Consider the following 17,385-nt stretch of genomic DNA (forward strand, 5'->3'; position numbering starts at 1 on the left):
GCGGATAGCATAAGAGTAATTTAAAAATATTATCTGAAGCCCCATGTATTTATCTGAGACCTATTCCTTTCACAATGTTGTATAATTGTACCCTAAGTACGTACGTGTGTGTGTGTGTGTAAACATAATGCTGAATGATAAGCAAACAGACTTGTGCAGTGACTCTCTGTTCGAAAAGTTTTTAGAAGTTTGGTACAACACATAATTAACATACTGTAATTACTGATTCATTCAAGGTATGTCAACACTGAGGAATTGTTTTCTCCAGTTGTGTGCTGCTGCTAATTGTCGAACACTGCAGCATTTGACCCAGAACACATTTTAAATATATATACATATTTATATATATAAATCCTCCACCCCTACCCCGGTTTAGTAACTTTGGTTAAAGTTTAGAAGATCTGAGCAATTTACTTAAAAAGAGTGCAATTTTATATTTATTTGTGGTATCTGATACCACTGTGGCTGCATAGATCTCCAAATATTTACATGTAATTTCATAATAGTGTTTATAGCACATACTACCTCTGGATAAAAGAAAATAAGTTTCCAAGGTGAGTAATTTTATTTAAAAAAAAAAATGCAAATAGCATACGACCTTAAATCCAATCTCATAGCACTGAAGTATAAAATGAAACATTTTTCAATTAAATACTTTCTAAGCTAATTATAATTTATCAACTGAACAATTAAAAAAAAAAAGTTTAACTACTCTGACTTTGGGAAGATTGGGGGTTTCACAAGAATAGGATAAGTGAAAGCTTATATTGCAGGGGCTAATTCTGTCTCCAGAGAAACCAGTTGAATTAGTGCATGAAAATAGCTTCTAGGCAAGATGAAGAAACTGCTGGGGGGAGGAGAGGAGAGGAGAGGCTTCTTCCCTCCCTACTCCCTTTTTACCCCAAAATTGATATTTACTTTTAATTAAAATCTGCATTCAGGGTATTTACACATGAGAAGCTGTAAAAATACCTTTCATTCATGGTCCCAAATAATTTGCCTACATTATTTGAAAAGCTATGCCAATTATCAAATCAAACCAGAGGTCTAATAAGAGTTGAACACATTTAATACTTAGAATTGATTGCATTGAATCGAGCCTTCCTACATAAGCACTTGAGTACTTTGTAAGCATTTGAAGAGTCAGTTTGTAACTGTATAAAACTGCTATGTTGTAAATTTGCTGTGAGCTTTAGCAAAGGTACATCTAGGCAAGGCTGACTATTGATATGGAGGTAGGAAAACAGTATTTAAAATCACCAGTCTCCAATACACTTGAAAAATCCCCTTCCCATTCTTCTCTGACTATAGATTTTAGAATCAGATTATCACAGAAGGAAAATCTTTCTGTAAGTCTACCTTGAAAAGTGAACTGAGCCAACTGGAATGTTTGTGATCACATAGCTACAATGGAACAAATGTAATGCATGTTCCCTCACAGATCTCTGTACATATATCTAGATTCCTTTCACCCAGACTATTTTCATTAGAAAAAGTAGACTATGGAGACTTAAGTATAAATGTTTACACAGTCATATAATTACATAACATGAAACATTTTACATGTTTTGAGGTGAGCATCTTTTTTACTTTCAAACATTGAGTGCAAATTTAATGTAATCATTGCTTTAACACTGAAAATATGGTTTTATTTAAAAAAAAACAACAAAACTTTTAAAATACTGCACCACTTCAAAAACAATGCTTCCATTAAATAGTTTTGGAAAATTAGGGTTTATGTCAACATTTGTAAAAATTAGAATCCTATATGTAGGTCCCCATCAATTTTAAAATAAGTTACTTATCTGGTTTAATTTTTGATGATTTGCAGATATTATACTTCACATTCTTTATATGGCAGCTGCTGACACTTGCACTGTCCATAGCCATTAATGATGATGAAAGGTCCTTCATGGGTGGCTTCGTATTCGTTATATGGTCCTTGGTCTGACATGTTTGACATATGTAACCGTGTTTGGGATCGGAGTTGCCTGTGATTTTGAATCATTGAACACTGCCTAATTCTTCTTAATGTGGGAGGGCAGCATTTTCTGGAGATGAACACTATAAAAATGATAAAAAAGAAAGAAAATAATAAAGCCATTGTTCCTGTAATTACCCGTTGAGTGAAGATGGCATTGTTTGGTTCAGTGAAATGTTCTTCAGTAGTAACGACTATGCCTGCAGTAGTTGGAATTTCTTTGTCTCCCATATGGAAATTCGACGAGCTTATTCTTTTTGTATACTCAGTAGTTGGAGATCTGTAAGTTGTAACCATGGATGTAACAATAGTTGATAAATTCCAGCAAAGCTGAAAACCGTAAACTGCATCTAGAATATCCTCTCCTTGGGTGTGGTCTGGGCTGTGGCACAGTATGGAGTGCTCCCACCGACCTTGAAAACCACTCAGCCATGTGGCTAATTCACATATCTTTGGACTGCATTCCCACAGATTGCTGGAGAGGCCCACTGTAGTTATGGATGTGAGTGAATTTAAGATCTTGGAATCCAGAGTGGTTAGCTTGTTGTTATCCATTAGGAGTATTTTAAGATTAGGCATAGTTTCAAAAACTGTCAAATCAATGGTTTTGATTTCATTTCCAGTCAAATCTAGCTTTTCTAGGGTACCCCAGGTCCACTCCATCCCACATGTCAAATTGCTAATTTTGTTCCACTGCAAGAAGAGCGTGTGCAGACTGCTTAGCCGTAGGAAATGAGCAAAATTAATCTTTGTCAGCTGGTTGTGCTCTAGGTGAAGCTCCCTCAGTTTGATTAATCCTGCAAATCCATTCCGAGCCAAACTTCGCAAGCGATTTGTGCTCAAATCCAGAAACTCCAGACTACGACAGTCCCAGAAAAGGCGGACTGGGATAGTCCGCAGGGAGTTGGAACGTAAATGCAAGGTTTGCAGTTTGCGAAGTCCATAAAACAACTCAGGATGCAGAGAGGATAACTGATTAAAAGAGAGGTCCAAATTTTGCAGGTTCAGCAGTTGACTAAAAGTTGTGTTTGGCAAATAAAATATTTTGTTTGAACTTAGGATTAATTCCTTAAGTTTATATAGTCCTTGAAAAGAATCTTCTCTTACCGTTGCAATTTGATTATGATCTAAGTGAAGCCAAGTAAGTTGACTGAAGCTTGCAAATTGATCCCTTTCAAGTTCAGAAATATAATTGTGCCTCAGTGACAAACCTAGAGAGCCCTTGTCAGTGGTGTTTGGCACTGAGTGAAACCCCTGAGAGTCACAGTAAAAGAGCAGCTTCTCACAGCGACATTTTGGTGGACAAGCCATGCCCAAGGCAGGCAACAATTTTAAAACCATACTCATTGCATATAGTGCTGCCAGCATAGGAGCCCCTAATGGCCACTTGAAATGTAAGCCTGCAGAATATAATTTAGGGAAACAACAAGATAGGATATTCTTATCAGATCATGTACACTTAGAACATTATGGTGAAAGATTTCACTGCAGATTACTTTCATGCATCTCTAAAAAGGTACTTCTGAATGTAAGAACTAACTAACTTACTAAATAGAGTACGTAGATATTGTCCTTAATACAAATCTTTATCTACAGTATTGAAGATTACAAGTGACAATGTGAACAAGCCATTAAAAGGCTTCAGTTCAGAAAATCTATTTTTAGTACCTCTGTTTTTCTGAAGCATAGCTGTTTTTCATCATAAAAGGTATATATAAATGTGTAAACTTACCCATTCTTTTGAGTACATTGGAGGTTGCATTCAGTCGTAGTTTTAGACTCAACGCAGTGAGTCTGTAAAAGGCTCCAATGTAAGACAGCCTTTGAATAATTTACTGTTTTCTAGTGTCCTTCGATATTAGTGTAAGACTGAATCCACCATGCTCTCTCAAAATACTCCTTTTAAATTCGTTGGCTTGATTTCATGTGACAGGTCTGTAACTGTGGAATCAATGCTGAATATAAGTTGTTGTTTTTTTCCTCCTCCTGTGACTGCTCAGTGGTTTAATTGAAGCTCACGTTCTTTTTCCGCGGCTGTGGGTTCTTTTAGTCTTAACTTGTTGATGGCAGATGGGTGGCTTATTGCTGAGAGAAGCTCCTGTAGTAGCATGAGTGCATTTACTGAAAAGCTTTTCAGGGAAACGGTACAAGAATGGATTTGCTTATGCGCTGCGACCACACAGAACTGTATATAGGCTGACGTCACCTGGTGACGTTCCTTTTGTTTGGGTTTTCCAGAAGCTTTTCTGTTTTAAAGCATTATGGTACATACTGTGATCCTGTTAAACTACTGATAGAGGGGGAAAAATCAACTGTAAGAACACTTCATCCATACAATTCAAGGAGTAAGAATGATTTCTAATGTTTTTTCTATAGTACATTTTGCTTGCTATCTTCAGACAGCCTCAAGCAGTGTACAACTAGAATTGTCAAGGGTCTTTTAATGCTGGCTCTTGCTCATTTTGTATTGTATTTTCCTGCACATAAAGAACTTTAATAGGGAATGTGCACATACTGTTTGAGTAGCAATAGGAGAATGCTGATTAGCACCAACTGGTACAGTGAAGTGAATTATCTGGCATTTTAGAGCTGTATACCACTACATTCCTTCTTTGTCTTTAGAATGAACAAGAAGGAAAACATTTTGCTTCGATATTGTTGGCATATGAGGAAGTGAAGCTAAGTTGTTCACATCTCCAAAGTAACAAAGAACATAATAAACTTACGATTTAAGAATGACAAATCTCTGAAAAAATAAAACTTTAACTTCAAGTGTGTGAAATTTTGTTTTTCTTAGAATCAAACTAGATTTTCCCGACTTTCAAAATCCTATTTTTCTCAATTTTAACAAAACTGCAGATGATTGTTGTTGTTCCTGGGGATTGGGTGGAGGTAATGCTATGTGCTCTGCATTTCAGGCTGGGGCTCCAATCACGTTTGTGGTCAAGTGAGGAGTTTGATGGTTCACTTCAGTCACTAGTAGTTAGCTTTTTTATTTATTTATTTTTCCCCTCCCTCTTGTGACTAGAAGTTCACATTAGTTTTGCTGGGAATCTATGCAACAGAACATCCAGGCCTGAACAACAGTGATGTTGCATGTTTAGAATTAAGATGCACTGGCAGAACCGTGTTCTTGGGGAAGCTTGTAAAGCTGTCTGCCTGCACTGTTGCTGACCAGTCAGTGTCTCTTATCAAAAGCTCACACATTCAACCAGATTTAGAGGAACTATACTCTTGTCTAGCTGTACGCACCTAGGGCACACAAAAATACCACTCCTTTTCCATGATAACTGATAATAGAGGGTAAATTTTTTGGTAAGACTGCTTTAACCCAGATCATTTTGTTTCTAACTTTCCTCTTCTGTTTCCTTGAGTATGCTCTTTTTTTTTTTTAATTCCTTTATCCTGTGACTTGCACCTCATTGCATTATAGCTCCATTTTAAACTGTTACAACAGGCTCTTCATTTTGAGCCCCATACAGTGACATGGAAATGTCTTCAATGCATGGACTGCAGAGAAGGAATACCTTTCATGTTAATGTAAGATGACCTTAAGGGACTTTCATAATGATAGGGAAGGTGCGAAACTCAAATACAGGACTTGAAAACAAAACAATTCTTTCCAGACTTCAGAAAGCAGTAACCCTGATTATAAAGTGTTTTGAGTTTAAACAAAGCTTTGTGCCTTCTTTCCCTAACTCTTCATTCTCTTCAATCCTGTAGTGAAGTTGTCATTTTGTGGCAGACTGTTCTGCTCTAAACAGAGCTATGACTTCATTGAGGCATTAATTAGAAGTTTGGGTGTGAGAGACAGACATATGAACACTTATTGACTATAATAAAGAAAATTAAAGTGTGCTGGTTGTGTATTAAATTACACTGTAAATATTTCCAAGTTTGCTCTAGTCCAGCGTTTCTCACATGCGGCCACCAGAGCCTTTCCTTGCAGCCACAGCCGTCTGGGCTTTGATGGGTGGTGGGGAGAAAGCAGTGGTCCCTCTCCCAGGGCCGCCAGCAGAGGTTGGGCCATGCCCCCCTCCTGAGATACAAACTCCGGAGGTGCAGGCAGCTGGTGAATCCCCCTCTTTCCAGGGATAGGGGAGGTAGGCTTTCGCCATGGGGCATCAGGCTCTGTCCACATGGTGATAGGCTCTGGTTCCAGGCTCTCTACCTCTGCCACCGTCCCTGGGCCCTGCTGCCTCCCTACCCACCTCCCCATTCAGGACTTAATTTGTCCCAGGGCTTCCTGGAGCTGAGTAACTCTGCTGTGAAAAGTGGTATTAACAAACATACAAATATCACTTTTCACAGCAGAAGACTTACCAGGTAACAAGTATTAGAAGAAGAAAATGCGCAACCAAAAATCAAAAGAAAAACAACAAAGACAAGAACATGCAAAACACCTTATTTATTTTTGTATTCTGTTTAGGTCCAGTAAAGAATAGACACAACTGTAAAATATTTTCATTACGGAGTCTGAAAAAACCCTACATAAATAAATTACAAGAATTTGGACATGTGTATATGCATATTTTTGGTTTTTCCTACAGTTAATTATTTTAGGAAAAATGGTCAGCGTGGCCACCAGCAAGAGTTGGTGGCCACACTCTGAGTCGGCCAAAAATTTTGTTGAGAACCCCTGCAGAAGGAATTACTTGCAAACAAATCACACAAGCTAATTAAAAAATTTAAATATTTTGATTAACAAAAATATACCCAGCATAAGCAGTGAATTGCCTTTTTCCTTAAGGAACCACTATGAAAGTATACCTGAAGTCACGTATGACATAGCAACTAGCTAAATAAAAAACATTCTGTTTTTGAAAGATGTTTACCTGTAATCTTTGTAAAATTCATATTGCCATTGCAAGAATATGGCATTCTATATTCAGAAGTTGAGTTTTATGGCAAAGAATTGATATCCTGTGTAACTCTTATGAATGTTACCAGTTATTCAAACTTCAGAATTTCTTTCAGATCAGTTGTGTTGCTTCTCCTACCGGTGGTATGCTGCTGGTGGTACCGGTTAACACAGATGAGAATTACACAATCCTAATGTGGTATTAAACTAATGCTTAGGAGGGTTACTGTCCAAATGCAATAAAGCCTTTTTTCTTTTCTTCTTTTTCTTCGTGAAGCATGTTGCCCTTCTGCCATGTAGTGGTTGATGTTTGGCACATCGCAGGTTGGCTTTGTTTCAGAAATCAGTGACATGGAGTCTCTAGGTATGCAAGTAGTCCCTTCTTTCAAGAAACTCAGCCCACATCCCAGGGGTCAACTGTGCTTCCAGAAAATATTCTAGTTAAAAGCAGAGAATAAGCTCCTGCTGCTTGCAAAACTAACAATACAGCACTACTTGTAAGCGTGAAAACTTGCTTGCATGCTCAGAAAAAAAATTAAGACTATGAGTAGCAATGTCATCTACTGGTTTCTCCCATAACAAGTATTTTGCCGCAAAGTTGAAAGGGTGTGTATTTGGGAAGGGGATAACAGCATTTCTCTGCAAGTAACATTAGTGGTACCAAAAAGGCCTCACAAGAATTCTGTTTCACCCTACACCTTGATTTTTTTCTTTTTTCAGAAGAACTGGATGCTGTGGTAAAGGAATCCACCAGAAAAGTACATAGACTCTGACTTTAAGGTCAGAAGGGACCCTCATGATCTAGTCCAGGGGATTCTCACAACAAATTTTTGGTGGCCTCAGAGTACAGCCACCAACAGTGCTGAATAAGACAGCTTTCACAGAATTTCTCCACATTTTGCCCTTCAGAGGGCTGCATTGGCAATCTGCCAGCAGCCAAAGGGCTGCACCTATTTGACATAAAATGAAGCATATTTCAGCTACCCATATTTTTAAGTAAGAGGTGAGGGTTGCAGAGACTCCAGGTCCCAGCAACCAATGCATCATTTTAGCGCAACCAGTGAAAAATGAAACACTGCAAGTTGGGGCCCATAGTCTTGTTGGGCCATATTTGCATCAATGCCACAGTCTGCACTGGCAGAACTCTAGTGCAGTTTAGACTACATAAGTCTAGATACATACATAAGGGACCACGAGGATCATCTAGTCTGACTTCCTGTATCACTCAGGCCATAGAATTTCACTCAGTGATTCCTGCATCCAGCCCAGCAATTTGTGGTTGAACTAAGAGCATGTCTAAGGTTATGTCTACATTGCACTTTTGTGGGTCAGGGGTGTAAAAAAAACCAAACAAAACACCCCCCCTACCCCGACCAATAAAAGTTTTAACAAAAAAAATTACCCAGAAACCCATCTATTTTCTGACCTGCAACTTCAGTCAGGTCAAAGCACTATTTTACAACCTGGAATTGTTTACAGTCAGTATGCTAGGATAGTGAAGGAGTGTGGAAGGTTATCCTTTTTAGACCCAGATGTAAATGAAGTGCTAAGGAAACTGTTCAAGTTTCTAGAAAAGTGTCTGCTAAACCATGATAGCCTGAGCACTCCCAGAGTAATGAGCTGTCCTAGCATTTAATGGTGAAATTGCTGCACCCGGAGGTGTGCTTTTATGTAAAACTTCCTTCAGTACTGGCTGGCCAAAAGGAAGGTGTGCTAAACACTAATCTCAGAAAAGAACTTCACTAATTTTGACTGGGACATTTTGCATATTACCCAGTTTGCACACTCTACAATTCACAAGACAAGCTGTCTATTCTGAAACAGAAAAGCCCTCTCTCAAAATAGATTCCAGTAAATGTATTTTGGTTTAATTAATTGATGTTTCAGTCTACCAGTCATAATACTTTAGTTCAGATATTAAAAGCAATGGTATCTTAGTTATGAGCTCTCACTACAGATCTGTTACGTAGCTGAGATATGAGGTGAAGCTGCTTTGTTTTGTATACTAGTGAGTTTCTACTGTGCTACTTGTAGGTTTTTGTAATGTAACCAACTCTTTTTACTTTGGAGTTCTCATTAAAGAACCACAGCTGCACTCAGGTCAGAAAATAAATGGGTTTCTGGGTAATTACCATATATTAATGCGCATTACCAATCCTTGCTGCTTTAAATGGTCATCCCTCCATTGGCCACCACCATCTAATTTTTGTGCTACTTTTAGCTTACAGGCTGGTTATAAATTTTTGTGAGAGATTAACAGCTTTAGGAGAACTTGATTAGCTTTTATTATTATTATTATCCAAATAGAGCTTTGTAATTGAGCGAAATGGATTATTCCCCTCAAGGTTTTAATGAACTTTTCCTTCCCCCATTTAAAGCTAAAAAGTGATGACAAACACTCCCCTCTTGAATGAAGTTGGCAAACCCACAGCTGAGAATGTTGATTTCTCAAAGTCAAGCCATCCACAAATCTTGTTCTCAACCCAGAATAGATGATAGGTTTATGATGGTGTATACTTAACTCAAAGTCCTCTAGATACTGACATTGCTTTTACTTTTTCTAATGGGAGACCTCTCCTGCTGACAAAAGTACCCCCAACGAGGGGCAGTAGCTTTCTCCTACTGACAAAGTGCTGTCCACACCAGTGCTTTTTGTCGTTAAAACTTTTGTTGATTGGGGGTGGGGTGGGGTGTTTTTTTTGTTTGTTTGTTTAACACCCCTGACCCACAAAAGTGCAATGTAGACATAACCTTAGACATGCTCTTAGTTCAACCACAAATTGCTGGGCTGGATGCAGAAATCACTGGGTGAAATTCTATGGCCTGGGTGATACAGGAGGTCAGACTAGATGATCCTTGTGGTCCCTTGTGTATGAATCTCGACTTATGTAGTCTAAACTGCACTAGTGTTCTGCCAGTGCAGCCTGTGGCTTTGATGCAAATATGGCCCAACAAGACTATGGGCCCTAACTTGCAGTGTTTCATTTTTCACTGGTTGCAGTAAAATGATGCGTTGGTTGCTGGGTCCTGGGACCTCTTACTTAATAATATGGGTAGCTGAAATATGCTTCATTTTATGCCAAGTAGGTGCAGCCCTTTGGCTGCTGGCAGATTGCCAACGCAACCCTCTGAAGGGCAAAATGTAGAGAAATGTAGAGAAATCCTGTGAAAGCTGTCTTATTCAGCATTGTCTAGAGCCTGTGTACTTGGAGTGCTTTGTAAAGCTAACAAACTGGAAATAATTTACAGCTGCTCATTTTAATTTTGGAACAACTTGAGGCTATACATAAGTTAAATTTTACTTCCTGGAATACCCAAATATTTGGGTTTCTATCTTCAAGTTAAAGTAGTATAGAACAAGGGTTCTCAAACTTCATTGCATCACAAGCCCCTTCTGACAATAAAAATTACTACGTGACCCTTGGAGGGGAGACGGAAGCCTGAGCCCTGCCGCCCTGGGTCGGGAAGGGCCAAAGCCAAAGGGCTTCAGCCCCAGGCAGGGTGCCTGTAATTGGAGGACCACTTCCTAGGGCTGAAGTCCTCAGGCGTAGGAGGTGGGGCTCAGGCTTCTGCCTGGGGCCCCAGCAAATCTAAGGCAGCCCTGGTGACCGCATTAAAATGGGGTTGTGACTCAGTTTGAGAACAGCTGGTATAGAATATATAGTCCTCTATTAAACAAGGAGGCGTGGCCAAAAATCTGGATTTTGAACTACATTTTTTAACTGATCATGTTTCTGTAGTGTATAGAGAGAGCTCCTGAGACATGAGGCCTGATATAAAAGACCTGGTGTAAGGCCTAAGGCCCAAACGGGTCAGGCCCTGCTGATATAAAGCAAAGTTAGCAAGAGTCAGCATATGAGCAAAAGTCAGGCCTGGTTACAAAACATGCCTGCTTGTAGGTTCACTGTCTGGAACATGAACTTGGCAAGAACATGGCTGATGTTGCAAAAACATAAATGCTCCTAAGTGCTAGGCACTGGACACTTGTATAATCATATTTCAGAAGGATCATGCCAGAGCATCCCGATACTAAGAGTGTAAACTCACTCCCCGAAGATACAGGGACACACTGACCCTTCCTAAGGATAAGGTCAGGATGACAGGCTGATGGCTAGAGACGTTTTGATTGAACCAACATGTACAAGACAAGGGGTGGCAACTAGCTGCATCAGAAGCACAATACGCATCTTGTCTGCATCAGTGTATCAAAGAGGTGTCACTGAGGTCCAGCCGAGGGGGGAGCAGAAAGTCCCACCACTCACTCAGCTGTCCATTGTCATGGGCATACATGTATTAAGTGTACTTGTAGCATGTATAGGGCACTAATACCATGTTTTGTCAGCAATAAACCTGGCCAAGCGCCTTAGCCACCGAACAGAGTCTATGGTCTGAGAAGTTCAATTGAAGTCTGCTGTACGGGCTAACTGGCCAGAGCCAGTGCATTATGCAGAGTGAACCCACATGCAGCCAACAACTGACAACAGTTGTTGTAACTTGGAAAACACACTGAAATCATGCAAATTTCAGTAAATAATGGCTACTGAGATCTGCTTTTGATGAATGAACCATAAACATCTATTCCCTAGGTAACACAAACAAATTGATTATTTTTTAGGTTGACTAGCTTCAGACACAATTAGTAAATTCAGAGTTTAGGCTTCATCTTAAACTTAATCACAGCACATGAATCTGCTTCTACAGAGTATGCTATTAGTCACTTCAGTTTTGTTTAAACTTGTCATATCAACTGAAGCTTTAGGTGAAGTAAAGATAATGTCATAAGCAGTAAATCAGAGCTATTCGAACTTGATGATTTTCTGGTTGAACTCTCTCTACATGTAAACTTTAAACATGAGGAAACATAAGTGTATAGTAATTAGAATCATTAGTTTTTCTTCTGTATAATTTAACATTTTTTTTTTTTTTTTTGGCAGGGGGTGGGGTGAGATTTTAATAGGCTGCCTTGTGATGCTAGGAAGAGGAATAGCTAAACTAATTTTTGTTCCAATAACAACTTCAATCTACAGTGCTTCTTTGTCTTGTAAGCACTTTCTGTGATAGAGAATCAGTTTAGTTGACCTTGGGTATCATGGTTGGTAACTAAGGCTGGTTTATACTACAGAGTTAAGTCGACATAAGGCAGCTTACATCAACTAGGGTGACCAGACAGCAAATGTGAAAAATCGGGATGGGGGTGGGGGTAATAGGAGCCTATATAAGAAAAAGACCCCAAAATCCTGACTGTCCCTATAACATCGGGACATCTGGTCACCCTAACATCAACCTAATTGTGTCAATGTACACACTACAGCCTTGCTCCCGCCAATGTAAGTGCCTTACTACACCAACGTAACTCCACCTCCACGAGCGACGAACAGCTTCTCTCAGTGTAGTTAGGCAATGCACTGTCGGTGTAGACACTGTGGATTACTTTGGCTGTTGGCTGTCATTCTTGTCAATTTCACGGCTCTGCGCTGGATCTGTGAAGTTGACAAGGCCACTCCCAGCTTGGGCTGTCACCCCGAAGTGGGGGGAGGGTTCCCACTAGAGCCTGGCTGCTTCCTGGGCTCCTAGTGCCCTGCTTCCAGACTCCTGGCAGGGAGTGGGGAGCTGAGAGCTGGCCACTGTTAAGTTTGTGGAAGTGCTTCTAATGAGGATATGCAGCGCTGACAGAAGGAGGGCAGTGTGGACATGTAAGTCAACCTAACATCAGTCACCTTTAGTTTGTAGTGTGGACATGAGCCTAACAGTGATCAAAATAAACCCAGCCTTTCTGTTCCCAGTTGGGGTTAATCCCATAACGTCGGTTTTATGCAGAACTCCAGATCTTTGATTAAGATTTCAAAGTTGCTGATCCAAGTCTTCCAAATCAACCTATTATTTGATAATTAGCCTACACTTACATTAATGGTGGTTAATGTGTTCTTTTCTCAGCGTACACACACATTAATGGCGGCTAATCTCTTCTTCTCTCAGCAGTATAATTACATGAGCATAGTGCAGAACTTCGTAAAATTGCTTTGTGGTTGCTTAAAGGCTAGTTTAAAGCTATATACTGTATATTCAGAACTAGAAACTAACCATGTGTGTTAAGATCACTGTTAGAATTTCTTAATATAAATGATTGCATTTGAGCTCAGTATTCTGTCAGCCTCATGTCTGCTTAATCAAAGCCAAGTTGCAAAGGAGAAATAAGGTTACAACACTGCCTAGATCCCTACTCATGGAATCCACTGCTCTTCCTTACATGGGTTTTGGTTTTGAGATTGGTGTTGGATTTTTACACTTGATTTTTGTGTTGAACTTAAATGCTTTTTTAAAGCTTTCTGTATTTAAAAGTACTTAAATTGTGGCTTATGGTTTTGGCTACATGTGAATTGTCCACTATGGTTGATCTGAAATGCAAAACTCTTTAGGGAATGCTTCTTGTCCCATGAGTGACCACTTTGGATTAACCATTTTAATACTTAAAATATTTGGGTGAAGGTCAGCTATCAAATGGATGTGTACTGTCTGCATCTTTTTATATCAAGGGGAGAGTCAGAGCCATGGGCTTTCATGCTTTCTGATGGAGGTCTTAAGCGTTTCAGGACGTAATCAGAGCTCTCATACAGGATGTGCTGCAAGTCTGAATCAGTGTGGATCCAGCACAAGAAACTGTGTGGTTGTCAGATCGATCAAGAAGGGATCCAAGACATTGTATTTGAAGACTTTTTGGATCAGTCTCTAGCTTAGACTTCTGAAAACCCCTCTAACTTTTCTCATAGTTCCTCTAAGGAGAAAATGTAGCGGAAGAAAAGCATGAGATGGGAAGAAACACCAATAGCCTTGTTGAATAAGGGGTTGAATCCAAAGGTCATTTTTAGCTTTGCATTGGTATAACCTGCTATTTTTCTTACTATTTGAAGAAGTGAATACGGTCTCCTGTCCAACACAAAATATTGTATTTACCTTAGCCTCTCTTGCTATACAGGCTGGACGCAAAGAAAGAAGTGACGCACTGAATTCTGCAATCGACAAAATGACTAAAAAGACCAGGGACCTGCGTAGACAGGTACAGAATAAATAAAATATTAATGTAATGAAGTAAGTGTTTACAGAAATAATGCAATTCTGAATGTTCCCTATTGGAAACGTTTTGTTTATTTGAGTACACTGTGTTCTGTAATGGCAGTCGTTTTGCTCTTTTTTTCTTGCCTAGTTCATTGAAAGCTAGAAGCTTGCAGCGCTTTGGGTGACAGTATTAGGGTTTGAATTGTAATCCCCTATAGATAACCATACAGAGAAGATATTTTGGATGTTGAATTAAAATAAAACCTTTTGGACTCAAATTACAAACAAGTACACCTGCAGCAAGAGTGTGTATAATGGTAACACTTAAGGACAATTCAGTATTAAAGGAGAAAAAGTTCACTTTAAAACCAAATGTGGAGGTAGCAAAATATATAGGAGAGTTGAGTTTATTTTAACTTTTTTCAAAATCCTTATATTGAATTAAATACAAAAATAATAGTGTGATGATTTTAATATTCAGCAGAAAAAGTGCAGATTTAGTCACTGAAGCTAAGCCAATATCTCCACATTTTAAATAAATATTAATGTGCCCAAATGAGTTGTTGCACTGACTTAACCAATTTGATTAAATTGGCACAAAAACTGCATGGCCAACCTCAATAGAGAGAGCCCTGGTCTCACACAGCAACAGAGGGAGCAATTACTAAACAAATATTCAAGATCCTTATTGTGGCAAACATTTTCTTGTTAATAAGATGCAAGAAAACAGCAGTTGAACTCTGTGCCAAAAAAACCCAACTAATTTTCATTTTAATTCTTAGCTCCGCAAAGCTGTTATGGATCATGTGTCCGATTCTTTTCTGGAAACCAACGTTCCACTTTTAGTATTGATTGAAGCTGCCAAGAATGGGAATGAAAAAGAAGTTAAGGAGTATGCACAGGTTTTCCGTGAACATGCCAATAAGTTGATTGAGGTAAGGTCATACAAACCAACTGAAGTTACCAGTTTTACAAATTTTAGCTTAATTTCTAATTTGTTTTCAAACTGTATTCTAGCTGTTAACACTTTTTATAGTATAAATAGGCTTGGCAAATGCGGTTTTAATTTTTTCTAACTTCAACTATTAATATTTATTTTGTTTTGTACCCTTTTTCTCAATTCTTAGATATCAAGGGGAAGAGAATTGGTGTTAGGGTTAGTGCAATGTGGGAAGTGGTGTTGCAGGGGCTTCCTGCCAAGCTGAGAGGGTCAAGACACTCGGGCTCAAGTTGCAGGGGAGGCTGCAGTCCTGGCCTGGCAGAGCAGATCCCTCCCAGCCAGGACTGTGAGGAGGACAAAGAGCCCTGGGCACGGAGTGCTGCTGTTGAACAGTGCCTGCCTGGGGATGACTCCTACACTCATGGCTGGTGAGTGAGGGAGTGGGGCCCTGACAGCAGAGTTGCAGGAGGTCTGTCATAGACCCACTCCCTCACTCGCATGACAGTGGGGCTGCAGTGTACGCTCTGTGCTACCACAGTGCCAGTGACACCCAGTCCCTGCAGGCACAAATGGGGGAGGCTGTGTTCCTGCCCACTGTTACCTACGATCAATATTTTTTCATCGATTTCAGCATGTCAATGGAAATTGATGTTTATTGACATCTATCGATTTTTAGATCGAATCTTGTCAAGCCTAGGTATAAACCTGCATGCTGACGGTTTTCTACAGACTAACTCACTTATGTAAAAACAGTTTCTTTTGCCATAGCTTGTGTTTTTTAGTGATCACATACAGCATAAAGAGATGCATCATATTTTCAAACCGTACTTTGAATGTTTTGTAAAGTTGTAGTTTCAACATGTGGATTTGTTGTTTGTCTGGGTATACTACACTAACTGAGATTATTCTAAGCAGAGACATAAGTAATCACTGCTTCCTTCATGCTGGTGTCTTGAGTCCAAAATGTATGTAAATATCATTTGAAACATCTATTATTGCTAGGTGAAATTGGTCTTTATGCAAAGGCTTATGGAATGAATGCTACAAACGTCTGTACAAAAATAAGAATTTGGATACAAAAACCTTAGATAAGGTCAACATAAGAATATTATTTGAAAACAAGTCGTCAAATGGAAAGTTTTCCTGTCTGTAAGACTGTTTTCTAAGAACACGAACTTAAATGGGAGACTTACCAGTTTGAATTAAAATACATAAAACAAGTCAATCCACCATAAAAGTTAATGTCTTTGGCAACTGGTATTGCAGTTAAGAAAAAAAATCAAGTTCATTCCAGGTCTTACTGCATATGTCTTGGTAATACTGACCTGCTGTCTTATTATTCACACTTAGTTTTGTGCAGTGTTGCAAAAATTATAAAGGAATATAAATCTACAGTTGTAATTGTTTACTGCTTATGCATAGTTAGTTTTTGCCAAACCTTTAAATGTTCTGTTCTATTAATACTGTCAGTTGGTCGGTTGAAGGATTAATTCTCACCACTAACCCCAATTGCAGTAAAAAAAAAAAAAAAAAAGTCAAATGCTGATCAAAATGTACTGTATATTAATGCTGTTCTGCTGTTGAACTACAAATTAGTCCATGTGACTTTTAGAATAATCTTGGGTCTTTCACACAACTCTTATTTATTTTTCTTCAGGAACAAGGCAATTGTCACTCTTTCATTGATCTGACTCTTGCATTAATTCTGCAAACCATTTTCTCACTAGTTTAAGAGACTCTTGGCACCATCACATGTACACATAAGAGAGACTGTAAGGTCTTTCAGCACAGGAATCACATAAGGCTAGGTAATGTTTTCCTTGAAATAGTTAACATATAGTTAAACAGTTTGGAGGTACTATTCATAAATAAAGCAAAGGGAATTAATTTAGGTTGCCAGGACAACCTGAATTCCCTGACCACCTCCTAATACTTTTTGATTTAATTGGCTTATTCAGTGACCTCCTTGCCCCCAAAATCTCTTTTGGTTTTGATTGGTACTTGGTGTAAAGCTGTTCTGCCTTTTGGTTTCTCCATACATTATGCTTATTTGATTATATGGGAAGTGTGGAAAAATTAACTGGAATTGTCTGGAAATATCCTTTATAAAATCACGTTTCTCCTGAAGTGTGGAACTTCTTTATGCAATTTTTGAATCTGGAAATCACCTTGTGATGTATGTCAAAGGAAATTGATAAGCTTTTGATAAATATGCTGTGATACTTCTCTGGGGCCGGAGCTAACTGTAGACACATGTATCTAAATAGTGGTATGGGGGTATTCAGAAACTTGGGGGACCTTTCCAAAATGTCCCCAAATTGTGCATGTCAAAGGCAAAAACAAGCTACATTGTAGCTCTCTAAAGTACACCTTGCAGATAATTCACATTTATTGCAATATATTCACCTATTTGGATATGAAGTCAAATGTAAACTGTTAGGGACACTCAGGGTCTAAGGCAATGGGCACCAGCAAAGAAGCTGAAATAGGGACTGTGTTGTGGCTGAAACACTGAGAAACCAAAAGCAGTTACTGTTATGCAACTTTTAA

The 17,385-nt window shown here is 39.0% G+C and overlaps 2 protein-coding genes across 2 annotated transcripts in view; one reads left to right on the forward strand and one right to left on the reverse strand.

Annotated features, from left to right (window-relative positions):
• The window catches only part of CTNNA1 (catenin alpha 1), a 209,240-nt gene that overhangs the window by 111,569 nt on the left and 80,286 nt on the right, over positions 1-17,385 (forward strand). Inside the window, exons 8-9 of the mRNA XM_039485027.1 lie at positions 13,816-13,896; positions 14,678-14,830. Of these exons, the coding sequence (XP_039340961.1) occupies positions 13,816-13,896; positions 14,678-14,830 (234 nt within the window). The remainder of the gene's footprint in view (positions 1-13,815; positions 13,897-14,677; positions 14,831-17,385) is intronic.
• LRRTM2 (leucine rich repeat transmembrane neuronal 2) lies at positions 1,783-4,138 on the reverse strand. The gene is made up of 2 exons (XM_039485028.1): positions 3,714-4,138; positions 1,783-3,381 (listed from the first exon to the last, which is right to left on the reverse strand). The coding sequence occupies exons 1-2, from the start codon at positions 3,715-3,717 to the stop codon at positions 1,835-1,837; spliced, it is 1,551 nt and encodes a 516-aa protein (XP_039340962.1). The 5' UTR covers positions 3,718-4,138; the 3' UTR covers positions 1,783-1,834.

This window comes from Mauremys reevesii, linkage group 8 (assembly GCF_016161935.1).
Source record: "Mauremys reevesii isolate NIE-2019 linkage group 8, ASM1616193v1, whole genome shotgun sequence".
Taxonomy (NCBI): Eukaryota; Metazoa; Chordata; order Testudines; family Geoemydidae; genus Mauremys; species Mauremys reevesii.